At 41.8% G+C, this 19,787-nt stretch overlaps 1 protein-coding gene across 1 annotated transcript in view; it reads left to right on the top strand.

The window, feature by feature from the left end:
- brdt (bromodomain, testis-specific) overlaps positions 1 to 19,787 on the top strand; it is an 84,802-nt gene that overhangs the window by 35,584 nt on the left and 29,431 nt on the right. The window contains exons 11-15 of the mRNA XM_084308388.1: positions 621 to 740; positions 825 to 929; positions 15,805 to 15,851; positions 15,971 to 16,256; positions 16,309 to 16,538. Of these exons, the coding sequence (XP_084164514.1) occupies positions 621 to 740; positions 825 to 929; positions 15,805 to 15,851; positions 15,971 to 16,256; positions 16,309 to 16,538 (788 nt within the window). The remainder of the gene's footprint in view (positions 1 to 620; positions 741 to 824; positions 930 to 15,804; positions 15,852 to 15,970; positions 16,257 to 16,308; positions 16,539 to 19,787) is intronic.

Raw genomic sequence — 19,787 nt, 5'->3', positions numbered from 1 at the left:
AAGAGAGATGCGATTGAGTGAGATGTGTGTGTGTATATGTATGTGTGTGAAAGAGAGAGTCAAGATTAGTGAGATGTGTGTGTGTATATGTGTGTGTATGAAAGAGAGAGTCAAGATTAGTGAGATGTGTGTGTGTATATGTGTGTGTATGAAAGAGAGAAAAGATTAGTGAGATGTGTGTGTGTATATGTGTGTGTATGAAAGAGAGAAAAGATTAGTGAGATGTGTGTGTGTATATGTGTGTGTATGAAAGAGAGAAAAGGACAAGATATGATGTACAAGATTAAAGCACACGATATGATGTACAAGATTAAAAGCACACGACGTGATGTACTGAAATGTCTATCTGCCTATCTCCAAGTTGTTTTAAGAACATCAGCCAGACCGTCTTTCAGTACTGCTTAGTTGACCCATATTAAACTAGTTCACTTCATATACACATTTTCCCCAACATTAGTCTATACTGTTCATTAAAAGTAATGGATCGGATCAGTACCCAAAGCCCAGGTATCAGGACTGAAACAGTTGGATTGCTGCATCCCTATTTCTACCCTCTTAAAATAAACTGATCTCAAAGTATGGTCTGTGATGTTGCTTTGCCTTCCTCCGCTCTCTCGCAGAGAAAAAGCCAGTGAATCCCAAAGGAGAGACGCGGACTGGGAAATCTATCGATGCCGGTAGATCTCGCCAGGACACCGGCGGCGAGGAGCAGAGCTCGGCTAAAAAGAAAAAGACATCTGGTAAGAATTGGGACTTTCATTACCTCTATGCCCCCAAGTGAGGCGTCTAGGCGTGACCATGTTCTCTTCTCTGCATGTTAACAGGGGAACCCGTGGTGTCCCGACTCAGCGAGAGCACCAGCAGCTCCTCAGCCAGCTCCGGCAGCGGCAGTGATTCTAGCACTTCCGATAGCAGTGACTCTGAATCAGGTTAGCTGCTCCTCCTCGGCTCTCTACCTTCACCTACCTCTTTTGTTTTTCAAAGAGCACTTCATCCCTCCACCCCCCCTCCAATTAAAGAAGGAAAGCTATTTGCACCTGGACACCTTTTGTAGCAATAGGGTTCTTCATACCGTTTCCTTTTACCATACACTGGCAAACTAAATACTTGGAAAAAATATGAACCGCTGTATTTTGTTTTTGACACATTGGGGGCGGAATCCACAGAGAATGGATTGCGCGAAGCAAATTGCATTCGCGGAGAATGCTCTGCGTCTGCAAGATATCCACGAAAGCACATTGCTCGATGAGATACCAGCGCAGACACGCCCAATATTTGTAGCTCGCGAGCAGTCCGCACTCTGCGCTCTGCCCCCCTGACAGCGCTCTTGGCAGAAACGTGTGTCGAAATGTAGCGCGCTGTCCAAAAAAAGAAAATAAATTAGAAATGAAGAAATCACTCCATCCATTAACTCAACTGGACTGTCATACTATTCATTTGCACTAGCACTATTGCACTTGGGACATTGACATTATATTATTGATGTTATTATTATTTATACATGCTATATTCAGTGTTTGTATGTGGTGATGCTCTAAACTCAATTTCGTTGGACCAACAATGGCAATAAAGATTATATTCTTTTGCACTCCTCTATACATTACGAAGTAAACGAAATACAATACAAAATGAACGGAATACTAAAGAAAATAGATCTTATGAGTTATGAACAGTATCTAACTTGTTCGAGAAATATAAAGCCGAGTGCCAATAGCCTTCGCAACATTTCAAATGCTTGTTTCTGAGATGATGATCAATACAGTAAACATTTATTTCTGATATAGGTGCTCATCAGCAGTAATGCAATGTCATGATTATTATTATTCTGAAGTTATTATTATTATTATTATTAAATAAAAAATGAATTAATAATTAATTAATAAGAACTTGTCTCCTTCACTATAATCTAATTATGAAATCAGATATAGGCCAGGGCTTTACAACTTAATAAAGAATATATATTAAATGGGATAGGAACTAAATTAAATGTATACCATATACAATGAAATAATATTATAATCATATTGGGCTATATTCCGTTTATATCCCATTTAATTGTATTCAATCTCTTTATTAAGTTGTAAAGCCCTGGCCTATATTTTATTTCATAGTTAGGTTATATTCTAGTGGAGAGGAGTTATTCTTCATTTAATAATAGCTTCGTTTTATATAGCGCCTTTCATAGAACCTAAGGTCGCTTATGGGAAGAGATAACAGCCTGACACAACTTAAACAGTGGGAAATTAGGGGTTAAAGGCCAAGTTGAAACCCACCTCTTCAACTTGGCCTTTAACCCCTAATCTTTATGGGGAGCCAGTGGTGGATGGGGTGGGGGTGAAAGCCCATCAGGTGAAGTAATGCTTGACTAGGTTTTGCCTGACATTTCTGCCCTCAACTGCTTGCCCATGAGGCAGGTGGGCAGCAGGTGGCTCCTGCCGGTCGGGGTCTTCATCCCCGTTCTCCCCGGGATGCAGGTCGACATCCATCGGCAGATCAACATCAATCGGCACTCCGGCTCTCGTGAGAATATTGTGCAGGATGCAGCACACCACGACGATCTGGCACACCCTTGGGGGACTGTAAAGCATGGCCCCACCTGTTCGATCAAGGCATCTAAAGCGCATCTTTAGTAAGCCAAATGTGCGCTCGATCACACCGCGCATTCGGATGTGAGCCCGGTTATACGCTGCCTCTCCAACGTTGGCAGGATTACGCACTGGAGTCATGAGCCATGGCAGAAGTTGGTATCCGCCATCACCTGTGATACAAAACGCATACTTTCCCCCCCATACATCTGCAATGAATATTACAGCACAAACGTTTTCTGAAAAATACTTTCTTACCCAGTAACCATGTATTGCCATATATGGCTTGCATGGTTTGGAATAGACCGCTGTTCCGAAGGATGTAGCTGTCGTGTACCGACCCAGGGAACTTTGCAACTACGTCCGTAATCACATTACTGGCGTTACACACCACCTGCACATTTACGGAATAGGTATGTTTCCTATTCCCAAAAACATGCTCCTTTTCGCCGGGTGGTACAAGTGCAATATGCGTGCAGTCAATCGCGCCCATGACATTGGGGAACCCAGCAGTGTCAAAGAAACCCCGCTTTGTCTCCTCAATGTCGCGTCTGGCTCGGGGAAATGTAATGTACCCCGCCGCTCTGCGCAGAATGGCTGGAATAACGTCCCACATCGCCCTACTGATGGATGACTGGGCTATTCCAGAGCCACCTGCAATGGGTGTCTGAAAGGAGCCAGACGCCAGAACCTGCAGTGTTGCCAGCAGTTTCACGATCCCAGGTACCGCATGTGATCTCTGGGTGGCTGGCTCGATGTCGTCCTTGATTTCATCAAGCAGATCGAGGATTGCTTGAGGGGGCAACCTGTATCTCCTGATGACTTCGCTGTCGGTGAAATCGAACAACTCGATATATCCTTTCACGGGGAATACGCCTGGCGGCATTACGATGCCTTCGTCTGGCAATGACCACTTCTGCCATGATCACCTGCACATGTGAAGCTGGCAATGACGCCTCTTTATATATGCGCTATAGTTACCAACAGATCTCTGAACCACTTTAATTATTAACAGTTGTCCAGCCCTGGCCTATATTTGATTTCATAAAAGGAAGTCATCACTATTATATTGTGCGCATTAGTTCATATTTGATTTAATGCAGTCTGTTAATGTCTGTCCGTATATAATGTCGCACCGAAAACGACCAAAGCAAATTCATTATGTGAAAACTACACCTTTCTGATTGCTCCTGATTTGATACAGCGCTGTTGCCTCACGGAGCAGGTGATTTATTGATTGATTGAAAGGTGACGCAATTGTCCCTGATAACGGTAACGAGCGCATGCAGGGCTGTACGTTAACTTTTTTTGCACATAGCACTGGTGCTACATAGGTTGATAGTTTTGTAGCACAGGCCAAAATCTTGTAGCACAAATATAAAACGTGTTATATTTGTAACAGTCACAAATGTGCCTATTGTATTTGTGTTATTTAGTTGCAGTGCCATGTTTGGCTGTCATTTTCATGCTGACAAGTTGACGTCACACAGCCAGACACGTTACTGTAAGGAATTATGGGATTTGGTGTTGGGTGTATGGACACAATCAGTAACATTTAACGGAACGTAGACCAATCGCAGCCACTCTTATTGTCTGGGACCAAATACGGCCACGCCCCATTCCCAGTAAAAAGTGGGAATCTCTAGAATGTCTTTTGGGCGACGGTGTTTACGGAAGTGCCTCTCAAGGTGACGCTACACAACACTTTCTGTTGTCAGTAGATTGCAGCATTGGTTTAAAATTAAAAGGTGAAAATGTTGAAAACTACAACAATACATTTCCCAAGAGCGTTAGCACAGGTCACAGGTCACTGATCTGAACAGCGGTAAACTATTAATGCGACCTCAGTACATTGGCCGCGAATGGTAAACTAATTATCTTAACAAAAGTGCGTCATTAGCATTACGTTTGTTGTCTAAAGGGAAACATAATGGTACAATTTAAGATTTGAATGTTATCCGCATATAAAGGACAAACAAAACATCGTTAATTTGTAAGAAACCCCAATGAAAACGGCGCAGGGTAAGTAATATTCTGTATTGTTATGAAAATGTGATAGAATCCTATAAAAATGTGGACGCACTTGGTCACTGTGACGTTAGATCAACTCAAAAAAGGCAACGGAAATATCATTTGACATTTTTATTTTTGACCTCTTCCAGACTTTTAAAGGAAAAACAATCTATTGTAAATAGATCTCCTGTTCACTGTAAAGTGCCACGTTTTGATATATTGAGCTTTAAACTTTAAGTACGGTATATTTTTTTGGAACTCACAAGACGCAACCTAAAACCCCTTCCTCTCCCAAACCGTTTCTGCAATTGTTTTATGTTGCATGATGATCATGAATACATTTATTATGTATTGTATTTTTTATGTTTAAATATCAACATTATCTGTCCACCCTCAGTACATTGACTATCAATATAATATACTCTCACTTCATCTGATCTTTCCAAACGCACACACACACACAAAGAAGGGAGAATGCCTGCCCCCCCCCCCCCCCTCCTTCCCAGTCCTTACTCTGCCCGTCTGCTGTTCTCTCTATATGGCTCTGAACAGCTTGTTGTTAGCTTACGCTAACGTAACGTTAATTTTGGTCTTTAACACGACGTGGTCATAAAGGAATGGTGAGGATTACAAAGCATGTTAGATGCATTTGACCCGTTGCGGAATAAAACGGCAGGGATTTGTTTTGGATCGCGAAATAGGCACACTAGCCTTGCTCTGTTGCAATGTCCGCGTTCCAGACGCTACTGCGCGCTGTGCTGTAGAGCCGAGCGGATACGAGTCGACTCCACGGGATTTTCTAAATAAGAGTATCGATATGAACGTTGCTAGCTGCCGGAGCCATAGATATTATGGCTGGAGCTGCGCTTCTGCGGAAATGAGACTTGCCACAGGATTTTCAAAATAAGTATCGATATGAACCTACTTAAGTAAATCCATTTATCGCACAGTCCGATGTTGCTGTAGCACGTATACAATATGTATCTCGCACTGTACAGCCCTGGCATGACTCCAAATCTACAGTATATAAATACTGCATGCAACCATATGCATGTCCTCTTTCTTACAATGGCAGAAGATAGAAATAAGCGTAAAGTACGATTCTCGGATCGCGAGTTGGAGGTCCTGACGGAAGAGGTCCAAACACATCTTGCCCAACTTAATGGCAAGAACACGACACCTGCAGCCAGGAAACAGATTTGGCATCTCATATCCCAGGCTGTGAGCGCCGTTGGGATATCCAGACGTAGCGGTTTGGATTGCCAACGGAGGTGGAGCGATCAGAAAAGGAGGACCAAGGCGAAGGTCTCGTTCAATGCCTCCCAGGCAAGAGGAACAGGCGGAGGTCCTTCCCAAGAGGAGCCGCTAAACAGCTACGAGCAGACCGTGGAGCAGACGCTTGTGACCGAACAGGTCACTGGGATAGAGGGAGGAATAGACCTAAGCGAGTGCCTTCAGGACTGTGAAGGTATTTCTTATTTTTATTATCGTGTTACTATTACCATTATTTATTATCACTATTAGCCTACCATTTCCACAACAAAATGTCTTGTATGAGCAACACGTTTCATTTGACTTTTAAACTGGGGTTAGTTTGTCTGATATAAATGTGCCACGACTTTCTAGATCAGCCGATGGTGATGGGGCCCCCAGGGCCATCCCACCTCCAACCACCCACCTCTGTGCCTCCACCCTCCTCTGTGCCTGGCAACTGTGAGGTCATCGACCAACTCCTCTACGATGCACAGAGTAGGCAGACCTCCGCCCAAGTCCAGCTGGTCACCTTAATGGCAAGTCTGAACGAGAACATCACCAGCCTGAGGGCGGAGATGCAGGCCAACATCACCGGCCTGAGGGCGGAGATGCAGGCCAACATCACCGGCCTGAGGGCGGAGATGCAGGCCAACCATAGCGCTATGCAGGCCAGCCTTAGCGCGATGGTGGGGGTAATGGGCAGGCTCGCCGCTGCGCTGGAGGAGGCCAATGTGGTCAGGAGTGAGAGGCCTGCACCAGATGCATCGTCAGGGGAGGCTGGCCAGAGGCCAAATGTGTTTTATTGTGTTTATTTCATCATTGCATTTGTTTGTCATCACAAATAAAATATTTTGAGCAGACCTGTCCATATTGCAGAATATTTATACAGAATTTAGGCACTGTACCAGTGAAGATATTTTAATTACCGAATATTTTGGGGGAGCAAGTTGTATTTTATGTTTAGTTAGGATAATGGACACAATAATATCAATGACATTGGCAAGAATCCTTCACTGGGACTGACCTGGAACTCTGCACTGCACTTTACACTTTATATATATATACACTTATTCAAATGATAGATCCTGCACTGCACTGTCTTTGTCCTGTGTCTTGTTATGTGAAAAGAAAATGTATGGGAAATGCATATACACTGTATCGCTGTGACAATTACCAATGGTTACACATATGGCTTAATAAAGGAATCTGAATCTGAATAGAAGCTGTGTTTTGGTCGCATATCTTCATTGCATATGTTTGTAATGTCTATTCCAATTACATGTGTATAATTGTACTATATTCTATTTAGCTATATTTAATTTTGTTTATATCCCATTTAATATATATTCAATCTCTTTATTAAGTTGTAAAGCCCTGGCCTATATCTGATTTCATAATTAGGTGAAGGAGAGGAGTTCTTATTAATTCATTTCTAATTTAATAATAATAACTTCAGAATAATAATAATCATGACATTGCATTACTGCTGATCAGAACCTATATCAGAAATAAATGTTTACTGTATTGATCATCATCTCAGAACCAATCATTTGAAATGTCAGTGCTATAGCCTTATTTCTAAATCACGCGTTGTGAAGGCTATGGCACTCGGCTTTATATTTCTCGAACAAGTTAGATTCTGTTTATATACGAGCAAGCATAACCCCAAGGCCCACAACGTTTTATAACGATGTTTTTTTATTTTTTTTTATTATCTTTTTTTCCCCTCCTTTTTTCCGATATTTTTTCTCCCATCCCACTGTTAGTCGTTATGCCAATTCCCAACCCCCTTCCTGGTTGTTGCATGGTATCGCTGCATGCGCATGATTTGATATTGTCCTTCGAGATATTCGATCATATCTTTCACGGTCATGCCTCTCTGCTACAATTACTGCTGCCATGATCACCTGTTTAGAGGCTCATTTACATAGAAAGGGGAGATTTTCCGCCCATGTTACCTCATTTAAATATACGCCAATTGCACGGACGCAAAGCCTATGTTTACGCATGAGCAACCTAATTTCATTCATTTGAGAGCGAGATGCGCCGGCTTTGCTTCGGAAAAAGCGTGCAAAGGCTCTGTGGATTCCGGCCTGGGTGTTTTATTTTTTGGTTCATCTCATGCACATTTTTCATATCCTGTCTGCACAGAAGAGATACGCAAACCTGTGACAAATATATTTTTGTTTATTGGAGTAAAATATATTTTAATGTAATGCTATTTATGATTTGTTGTTGTTCTTACTGATTGTATATGCCTGTTCTTTAAAAAAAAAATGTTTTTATATAAATGTTATACTGGCCGGCCAGTTATTCAGAATGGTTCATTCATTGATATTTTCATACTGCTGACTTTCTTAACACAATTTTAAAATATATAATTAGGGCTGTCCGTTTTCGCGTTAATTAGATTAATGAATTACACAGCAAATTATCACGTTATGAAAATTAACAAACTTCATTTACATTTTTTTGTAATTTTTTTTTAATCAATCATTCCATAATAACGTAGAATAAACATTTACAAACTTTTTTTTTAAATGGTCCATTTGCATGTTCTTGGTATCTGATTCTAGGGACATCTATGGATCTCAGGGAATGTATTCCCAGTGTCAGAAATACTGTGTCTGTTACTAGGCTTGAGTAAATTGTAATGAACCAAATGAGAATATCAATTAAATTATTTTTATTTTTATTTTTGACTGAATAACACCATGCTAAAATTGACCAGACCTGAAAAATCTAAGCAAATGAATAAATGGAAGATGATTAAACAGTTTTGTAGATACAGTACTGAATTCTGCCATCCGGACACATGCTATTTGAAATATGATTATAGAATATAAAATATCAGGCCTAAAATGGTTATGCGATTAAAATTCGATTAATTAATTACAAATCCTGTAATTAATTAGATTAATTCTTTTAATCGCCTGTCAGCACTAATATATATATATATACAAATATTTGTTTTTCTACCAAATCTGGCCACCATGGGTAATGGGTATCCAACCTAGGGACCTGAGACCCTGGCACTAGGCCTCTGGTGAGGTCACTGTCCCTGCCTACTGTATCCGTATCACTAGTCTTCTTTGTCTGCTCTCAATCATCTCCATCTCCCATTGTCCTCTGTACCTCTCCCTTCTCTCTGCTCCTTTCTCTTCTCTTCTCGACCTTCTCTCAGCTCATTTCTCCTCTTCTCTCCTTGACCTTCTCTCCTCTCCTCTCCCTCCCCCTTCTCTCTGCTCCTTTCTCCTCTTTTCTCCTTTCCTTGACCTCTCCTCTCCCTCTCTCTTCTCTCCTCTACCTCGACCTTCTCTCTGCTCCTTTCTCCTATTTTCTCTCCTTGACCTTCTCGCCCCTCCCTCCCTCTCCTATCCTCTCCCTCCCCCTCCTCTCCTCTCTATCCCCCTTCTCTCCTCTACCTCGACCTTCTCTCCTCTCTCCCTCCCTCCCCCTTCTCTCTGCTCCTTTCTCCTATTTTCTCCTCTCCTTGACCTCCTCTCCCTCCCCCTTCTCTCCTCCTCTACCTCCCCCTTCTCTCTGCTCCTGTCTCCTCTCCTCAACCTTCTCTCCCTCTGTCTGCTTATCCCTTTCTCCTCTTCCTCCTTCTCTCTGCTCCTTTCTCTTCTCTTCTCGACCTTCTCTCAGCTCCTTTCTCTTCTCTCCTCGACCTTCTCTCCTCTCCCTCCCCCTTCTCTCTGCTCCTTTCTCCTCTTTTCTCCTTTCCTTGACCTTCTCCTCTCCCTCCCCTTCTCTCCTCTACCTCGACCTTCTCTCTGCTCCTTTCTCCTATTTTCTCTCCTTGACCTTCTCGCCTCTCCCTCCCCCTCCTATCCTCTCCATCCCCCTCCTCCTCTCCTCTACCTCGACCTTCTCTCCTCTCTCCCCTCCCCCTTCTCTCTGCTCCTTTCTCCTATTTTCTCCTCTCCTTGACCTTCTCTCCTCTCCCTCCCCCTTCTCTCCTCTCCTCTACCTCCCCCTTCTCTCTGCTCCTGTCTCCTCTCCTCAACCTTCTCTCCCTCTGTCTGCTTATCCCTGTCTCCTCTCTCCCCCTCCCTCTTCTTTTGATGCCCTGCTGTTTTTCTACTACCTCCCAGCAGGGGCGAGGGGGATGACAGAAGACGAGGAGGAGGGAGGTCTCTCTGGGGCATCTCTCTCCACCTGTTGTCATCCTTCCTCGGTGTGCTCTGTAGTTTGGCTGCATGACACCTCGGTACTCTCAATCTACCACACCCTTACTAATATCTCTGATAACCTAATATTAAAAACTATCCCAAATATCAGAATGCGTGGTCTATAGAGGACCTCTGCCTGTGTTTGTAGGATTTGAATAATTATTTCACTGTCCAAAATGTTGTAGTATAATGTGATGACTAATGGGTGAAAGAGGGGGTTATTTAACCAGTCTCTGTTTATCCCACTACTATACGTGGGACAGATCCAACCACTGCATTCTAATCGTCAAGTAGACTTCAGTATTCAGTACTGTGTGATAGTATAGTATAATAGGGTGACATTGTGACATATTTATTAGTGACCTTCTGGACTTGTGTGGTGTTATGTCTACACCATCCCCCGAGCCCCCATCTCCTTACAATAGAGGCCTTGCACAGAATGTTGATGTGGTTCTCTCTTTTCCAGGCATGGCTGCCTGTAACATAGCAACCATTGTTTTGTACGTGGAAGAGACAATGATTTAGGGATATATCTGTTATATCTGTGACTGTATCAGTCCAATGAGCAAAACTGGCCCGATGAACAATGATGATTATTTCTCTGTCTAGCTGCTGTTGTGTGTTTTTTTCTTTTCTTCAATTGTTTTGGCTATGCAGAGTTTGTTTGGGTAACGTTACTGTACTTTCATGTGACAATGACACAGCACAGGATTGTGGGCTAACATTATTTCAGTATGTATGTACAACATTTGATTATCGTAGAAATTTGTTTTATTAATACAGATCATATCAACATTGGTAATATGGGCTATTGCCCATAACAGAAATGTTAATGTCTGTTTTCGCTATCTGCCAAAATGTTCATGTGCATCCCTACAATGGTTGCTATGTGCAAAACAAACGGTTGCTATGTGTTGATATATGAGAAATATATCAACAAAAAGAGAATCACTTGGTGTCTTATTACTGGATCTTGTAAATAAGTCACAGTAGAACATTAATTGCATGCTTGTCCAGTGTTCTACCTACTCTACCACTGCACAGAAATTAGGCTTTTTCTTTTGAAAGTGGTTACCAGTGGGTACAGGCAGCCATCCTGGAGGGAAGAGAACCACAACCATTCCGTGCAAGGCCTCTATTGTGATTAATTAATTCCATAGAGAACAGACCAGTTCCTGAGTGCAGACAGAATGTGTATACTGTGTTTCTCAATCTGGGGGAGACTTATATAGCCATTATCTGTTTCCTGTATTGGAGCAGTGTTTGTGATTGTACCACATCCAAGACTCTGTCTGTTGGCTGTCTTGAGACCTCACTCCCTTCCCACGGTGCCTAGTCCACTCCTCCAAGCCCATGACCAGGTCCTATTCCAGTCCACCCCGCCAACCCCTTGACCAGGTCCTATTCCAGTCCACCCTTCCAAGCCCTTGACCAGGTCCTATTCCAGTCCACCCTTCCAAGCCCATGACCAGGTCCTATTCCAGTCCAACCCCCTGACCAGGCCCTATTCCAGTCCACCCCTCCAACCCCCTGGCCAGGTCCTAGTCCAGTCCACAACTTCGAAGCAACAGTTGTGATTGGAGGATCAAGAAAAGAGGGCGGGTTTGAGATAGCTAAATTAGTCTGTGTTTTGGGTATTTTATATTAAAGGCATCTTTGACACAATACCTTATTATATTGTTGAGTTAAATTGGGATATAGCCCAGATCTGTATTGGTAAGCACCCATTTACATACACCAACAACATCATCCCCTCTTGTACCTTTTGTAGCCTGCTATAATTTTTACAAGGTCCTCACTGGAAAACACTCATTGTACACCAATTTCATTTTACTGAAGTTTTCATTTGTATGATTTTCACATGACTGTGTGGCATGATGTTTATCACTTGATTACTTTCTAATCAGATTTAGTATTGTTAAGGCAGAGTCTGATCATGTTAGCAGAATCCAATTATTGTCAAGTCTATATCCCAAAGAAGATTGTTATTTTGTTAACTTGTATATTTTGGTCCAGTTTTTGCTAAGGGTGTAAACCTAGGCTTTACTGCAATCGGATATTTTATTCTCAAAGGGGCACTTAACCAAAAAACGATAAAGATTTCTATTTCACACATAATCCCACAGTTATTGAAAGTAAATTCGTTTTAATATGGCCACCAGTAGGGATGTCCGATATTATCGGCCTACCGATATTATCGGCTGATATTGGCATAAAAATGTGATATCGGAAAATATCTATCTGTTTTCAAAAAAAGAAAAATTACATTTATTTAACCTTTATTTACCCAGGCAGGCAAGTAAGAACAAATTATTATTTTATTTATTGTCAAAGTATGTATAATGTTGTGTTAATTACACGACAAGAGATATGTAATGGTAATTACCTGAAATTATTCCGTTTTGGGGGGGGGGGGGGGGGAACCCTGCATGTATCGGAAATTAAGAGTTGGACAATATCGGTAAAAAAAGCCAATATCGAGCATCCCTAGCCACCAGTGATGTAATCGGGGACATTGAATCCTTGTGTTGTTAATCACAGCTCCATGAGATGATGTAGATTAGGGCTGTCTTAAATACTTCGAAGCTTCGTTCGATGGGCACGGGATTCGAATGGGGAAAATAAATGTTGAATATTTTTGTGTGCAAAATCTTGCCTATTTGTTAACTACAACAAGCACATGGAGATTCCTCATTAACTCCTCTCTGTGTTGAATACAATTTGCTGCTTTTATAAAGCCTCAAATGACTGCTTACAATATTTCATAAAAGCAAAGTGTTTAGTTTGTCTAAGATTTAAAAAGGTTTAAACTTTACAGCACTGACAATTCTCTATAGTATTTTTAGTTTTACCTGTTTGATAAGACACCCAGTCAGCAGCAGTGTCCCGACCCATATACAAACATGTCTTAATAAAACGTGCTTAACCCTTTAATCGCCAATGACGTGTTTAGACGTCATTCCTCGCCATGCGTAAACTGCCAATGACGTACAGCGTCTTTGAGATCAATATTTCAAAAATCTGTCATGGCAATCATATTTCACCCACGGAGACTTGACAGGTGCTGTATAGCTCCTCTCAACTCTCCAACGGTACAAGACCGCCATCTGGTGGCCGATCGGCGAGGTGCCAAAACCGGAAGTGAGCGGCCGGAAGTGGTGCTCACCCATATTTCGTCCGGACTCCAGCTTGATACACTGGATAGCGATCCGTTGCCAATAACTCGATAAACAACATGATTTGGACGTATATAGTATTATACAACCTGGAACTGGACCAACAAGATCGATATCTCATAATAACGATCTTTTTGCTCCAGTAGCATCCCCCATCGCTACGAGGAAGCTGCGGTGAGTTTCAGCGTGTTTGATTATTATTGTCCATACAAACTGCATACAAACTGCTCTGATCTATGTATCACCCATACTACATAAATGATTTAACGTCGGCCACGGACTTATAAACCCCCCCCCCCCCCCCCCCCCCCCACTCCGGTCACCAGCAGATGATGAGGCATGACGTTTAGGACCTTGTACAATCGAAACTTTTAATCTGACGTCAATCGGTATCAAACTACATTTGATGATCTAATATATGTATTTATGGCTATAACTCACGTTCTGCAGAATGCTGCAGAAAACGATAAAAACATATATTTTTTTTGTATCCACTTTTTCTCCCATTTTCTGATCTTTCTCTCATCCCAATTTCGTATCATCCAATTCAACCCTCCCCTGTCACGAACGCTGTTTCTTGCCTCCCACAAGCCGGCTGCAATGTGGACTAAGTCATACATAGCACAAGTCCCCTCCGGTACTTGAGGTAACAGCAGTCGCATCTTTTCACCTGCGCAGCTCGATCTCTCAGTGGCGAGGAGTAACGCGTGGGAGGCTCACGCTGCCCCCGACACTTCCTGATTCTACTGCGCAGGCGCACCAACCGACCTGTAGGAGTCGCTGTCCACAACGCCCGATCCCCACCCATCAGTTTCCCACCCCCTAATACGGCCAATGTGTATTAGTATGAACAACCAGCTAAACTGAAAGCAATGTGGAGCGCTGGGCTCGAACAGGCAAGCCCAGCGTCTCAGTCATTCGTGGCGAGCGCCTGGCCCACTACGCCACGTAGCCGCCACGATAAAAACATATTTATACTTTAGACCGTATTTTAGTATGAATATGTGGAAAAAGTAGAACGTTGCTACATCCTAAACGATAGATACTTGACGTTGAATGGGCCATAGTAATGTCAATTTAGCAATACAATTTAAAAAGTTATAGCCCTGCAAAGAAGGGGAACATCTCCATAGACTTACAGTGGTGGCAGAGAGGTGATTAATATCAGAATAATCCCTGGCAGATAAAGGGTTAATTAAGTCGAATTCTGCCTTTTTGTCTCTATGAACTACATATAAATATTTATATAATTGTTTGCTTTATAGACGAAGGTTGCAACATAATTATGTAATGTAATGTTGTTGGCTGTGTAACGGAGCGCAGCCGCCCAGGCAGAGCAGCTCCTGACTCATTATTAATTTAATTAATTAATCCAATCCAATCCACTTTATTTATAGAGCACATTTAAAAACAACAAAGTTGACCAATCATTATGAATTTAAAATGGGGGACCCTGATGTAAACAAGACGAAAGTCTTTCTCTGGACTGTACTGAACTGTACTGTACCCATTCTGCAATCTGTTAATTAAAGTTTTCAATCAATCAACCAAAGTGCTGTACAAGTCCCACAACATAAGTAATAATAATAAGAATCTCAGCCCTGAAGCTTCGACGGCCAAAAAAAGCTTTGAAGGTCAGCCCTAATGTAGATTAAGAAATGGTAATACATTCACTTATAGTGACTGCTGTCTTATCATTTCATTGAACTGTAATTAACACAGTGCAATGATCCAATGTCCCCGATGACATCACTGGTGGCCATAATCAAACTCATTTACTCGCAATAACTGTCCAACTAAATGAATGTGTGCAAAACAATTTTTTTTGTTTCTGGACGTGTGAGAAATGTTTTGCAAAATAGATTTTTGCACATTGTTCAGCATTGTTTTTTGGTGACGTGCCTCTGATCAGTATACAATATATTGTGACCCAGCCATCATGCAACAACATTTCTATCAAGTCACAATTGCATACAACCAAAATAAGGTAGAGGGTGCAATTTTGCTCTGCTCTGCTTAACACTTGAAGGAAAAACTTTTTGAATCGGGACACAAAATGACAATATAAACATTCTGAACCTCCTATTTGTTTAACAATATACGTAACAATCTGAAGAGATATACCGGTACACTATGTACATTGCATTGATTGAATTTCATGGTTGCTTTTTTAATCAATGTATTGAGCCAAACGCAACATATCCATTACACTGCTAGATTGTATTGCAAATTGCTAGATGACATCCTATTGCTAAAAGCATAGCTTCAAATAAATACATTTTATAGACAAACTATGTACATTTCATATTGTTATTCTTTCTGTTAATACTACTTACCCATTGATTGGCATGTCCTTATGTTACTTACTAAATGATTAACAAATTCCACTCTTGGTATTGGGAAATGGTTTATCACTCCGGATTAAGGTGGGAATTAGTTTTTATTGGAAGATGAATGGGGTCATGATATATTTATCATATATTTACTATTATAATGCTCATCCTGTCATAAAAAAATAAATAATCACCTACCGTAGTAACAAAGGGACTAATGGATGACTCGGTGGTCTTGAGAATTATGATTGTGCATGTCTTTCAGTGACGAAAACAAAGAAGCAGAAAAGTAAAGACGAGGCTAAAGCTAAGGTAAATATTTGCCTGACTTGCTTTTTTCCGGAATTGTGATTCATGGTAACTAAGACACTTGTCACATCTGGCAACGTTTGTTTTGACTGAGCTGTAAAGAATGTAATTTCTCCATCAAGCCAAAGGTGAAACGCGCTGCCCATAGCGAGCGGACGAAAGGTCCGGTAAGGACCTCTGGCAAGACTCACAGGCCACCTCCTGCCTCGCAGCCCCCAGCAGAAGCGAAAGGCCAGTCTACACGGCTCTCTGCTGGCCAACCTACACGGCTGCTCCCTGATGGCCAGTCTACACGGCTCTCTGCTGGCCAACCTACACGGCTGCTCCCTGATGGCCAGTCTACACGGCTCCCTGCTGGCCAACTTACACGGCTGCTCCCTGATGGCCAGTCTACACGGCTCTCTGCTGGCCAACCTACACGGCTGCTCCCTGCTGGCCAGTCTACACGGCTCTCTGCTAGCCAACCTACACGGCTGCTCCCTGCTGGCCAGTCTATACGGCTCTCTGCTGGCCAACCTACACGGCTGCTCCCTGCTGGCCAGTCTACACGGCTCTCTGCTGGCCAACCTACACGGCTGCTCCCTGCTGGCCAGTCTACACGGCTCCCTGCTGGCCAGTCTAAACGGCTGCTCCCTGCTGGCCAGTCTACACAGCTCTCTGCTGGCCAACCTACACGGCTGCTCCCTGCTGGCCAGTCTACACGGCTCCCTGCTGGCCAGTCTACACGGCTGCTCCCTGCTGGCCAGTCTACACGGCTCCCTGCTGGCCAGTCTTGTGATGAGCTGTTGCTGTCACTCTCAGGTAATGATTGCAGTGTTCTCTGACCCCTTTTCTGTTTATTACCGGAGAGGAATGAGGTCAGGTCCCCGGGGTTGTGCGAGTTCAGCCGCGCTCTTCACTTTCCATACCGACGATTGCCATACAGATGCACCGAATCAATACATTCTGAAAGTATCCTGATGATGCAGCTCTAATATCTCTGTTAAGTGACTCGGGTTAGGGTTAGGGTAACCCTGTACTGCACCGACATAGTGTGGAACGAAGTGGTGGAGTTATAATAATTGCTCTTGAGATTAACACAACACACCATCTTGGATTCAGATTCCGATTATTTTATTGTCACAGCTTTTTAAAATGCATACATTCTGAAAAGCGTTGCTAGTTTTTCCCGGCTCCTCAACCGTAGTAGATTTGTAAACATAATACACAACGTATATTCTATCTATACTAACTATAACTATGAACTATAGCTATAACTATAAACTAAACAGAATTCACAATGTATATTCTATCTATACAATACAAGGTATTTTTAAACTATATAAAATATATATATATTAAAATGTACGGTGTAAGTAGCAGCAGTGTGTGCGTGTAATAAGTGTGCTTGTGTGGTGTGTAAGTTAATTATTACACACTCATAAAGTTCCTGTTATCCATAATGAAAAATGCAAGCAGGCGCTTTCATACAAATACTTGAATGTTATCGTGGAAAGACTACATCAAAATTGTCTGCAAAAGGACAGAACAACTTCTTCTGTGATTATGAGTGTTCTACAGTATTGTAATACTACAGTGGTACAAGTGTTTGTCCACTACTTTAAAGTCAAAACTGCTCCACCAAATAAAAATCTACTCAAAGATTGTAGGCCAACCCTTTGATCATCATTTGATCAATGTGTAGCGTCCCTGGGAGAGCGATGAATGGACTCTTTAACTGGTGTTTCATGAAGTAAATCTTTAGTAGAAAGAAGCAGAAAGCCGGACCAGCACTCTCAGGTTTCGAATTTTTTTTATCGCAGGCGGATACAGACATGTTTCAGAACAAGTGTTCCTTCTTCAGTGTTAATGGCTAGCTATGAAGATTTACTATGAAGTAAATCTTTCAATTCACAACGTAAGAGCTGAAGTGAAAAGACAAAGAAATGATACTCCGATATGCCACATTCACAATGTTCAATAAAGTTAACATTACACTTGACACAAATGGCTTCCAATAACAGTGACGTAGCCAAATACTAGGGGTGTAACGATGCGACCTCACAACAATTAAATTCGATTACGATTCTTCAGGCAACGATTCAATGCATCATGAAATGTCTATTTGACCACGATTAGATTAGATTAGATACATTTTCTATCAGTTAATTCCCCCAAAAAAAAGAAAACACAAATGTGGCTGGGGGAACTGATTCACTCGGCATGAATGGACTATAGGTCAATAAAAACAATACAAAAAAATTTGAATAAATTATTTTTATTATCGATTTTAACATTTTCAAATCGATGCAGTTGAATCGTCACATTAGGATTGATGCATCCATGCATTGTTACACCCCTACCAAATACTTTGGAATTCGAAGCTTCGGGGCCGAGATTCGATTTTAATTCGAAGCTTTGAGATAATTTTTTATTTAATTTTTATATATATAAATAAAAAAATATAAATTGTTGTGGGACTTGTACAGCACATTGTTCAACTTGTCAGTGCTGTAAAGTTTAAACCTCTTTCAATCTTAGACAAACGAAACACTTTCATGAAATATTGTAAGCCGTCATTGGAGGCTTTATAAAAGCAGCACAATGAACACAAATCTGTCAGTGCCGAGTCCGACCTCATTTTAAATAACAAACAGCATTGCTTGTTTAATTAACAGAGAGGCAGAGTTGATTTAAAAAAATATATAATTTTTTTTTTATATATTTGAATTTTATTTTCATATTCGAATCCCATGCCCATCGAACGAAGCTTCGAAGTATTTAAGACAGCCCTACTACATATAGGACAATTTTACATCCCATACCTTGTCCCCTCTCTCCAACAGGGGGCTTAACCATAAACCACATGGAAAGTCTTCTTTCACGATCTATAAGCAAACAAAACTCTTAACATGCTGGTACTCTGGACCTTACTGAATGACGTTGTGTAGGCTAGCCAGCAATTACCAATGACCAAAGCTACAGTAGCAAGGAAAATAATGTACTCTTCACAGGAGTAACTCTAGAGTTGTCAAAAAACACAAACCGTGAGTGCAAACCAAATATATATATAACCAAATATTAAACCATTTAAAGTGCACATCAGTTACCTTGTAATCAATTCCAAATGAGCAAAGAATCACGGTGATATTTCAGAGATATTTTCTTTCCTTTTCTTAGAATCACGTCAACCGTAGACTCACGCTCTAGGCAACTGCTTCCTGTTTGGCGGTGCTTCAAAATAAAAGTTCCCTATCACACACAAACCAATGATGCTACATAGAGGGTCGTTTACACTCCCACCATTCAGGAGTGGTTTATATCACACTGTAAATCCGACTGATTCCATAATAAGGAATAACCTAGTTGACCTATGTCCCCAGGTAGGGAGGCTTAGGGGGTGCTGGACCCCCAGACTAGTGGATGGAAGGAGTCGTCTTACTTCTCCATTCTAGTTCGTTACGGACTAGCCACTGCCACTAATTCTATATGACCTCTGAATATTCGAGAGGTTAGTGCGTTAGACTTGATATACTGTAAATAAGACTATATAGCTGTAGGTTTAAATGGTAGGAAGAAGCAAGATCAGCTTCTGTACTAGTCTGTCGACAGTGGAAGGTTTTCCAGTACGTGGTCCATTGTTTCCCATCTTCTGGTCTCCAAGCCCATCCTTGTCTGTCACAGTCTCGACAACCTTAGACTATTTCCACTTGTTACGAGGCAGATCACAAGACTTCTCCATGACAATGTCACCGACTTTGAGATTTCTTCTTGGGGTGTGCCAGCGCTGTCTAAGAGCGATGTTGGCGAGGTACTCTTTTCTCCATCTACTCAAACTGTTCTGCTACATACTGAACATGACACACATACATCTAGCTGGGTCACGTTAGCTTGATACACATAGCCACCTAGCGGTTTTGAGAATACACTGCTAGCCAGTGTACTTGACTACAGTGTACC

Source organism: Notolepis coatsorum (genome assembly GCF_963971535.1).
Source record: "Notolepis coatsorum genome assembly, chromosome: 2".
Lineage (NCBI taxonomy): Eukaryota > Metazoa > Chordata > Actinopteri > Aulopiformes > Paralepididae > Notolepis > Notolepis coatsorum.
This window is presented reverse-complemented; position numbering and strand designations above follow the sequence as displayed.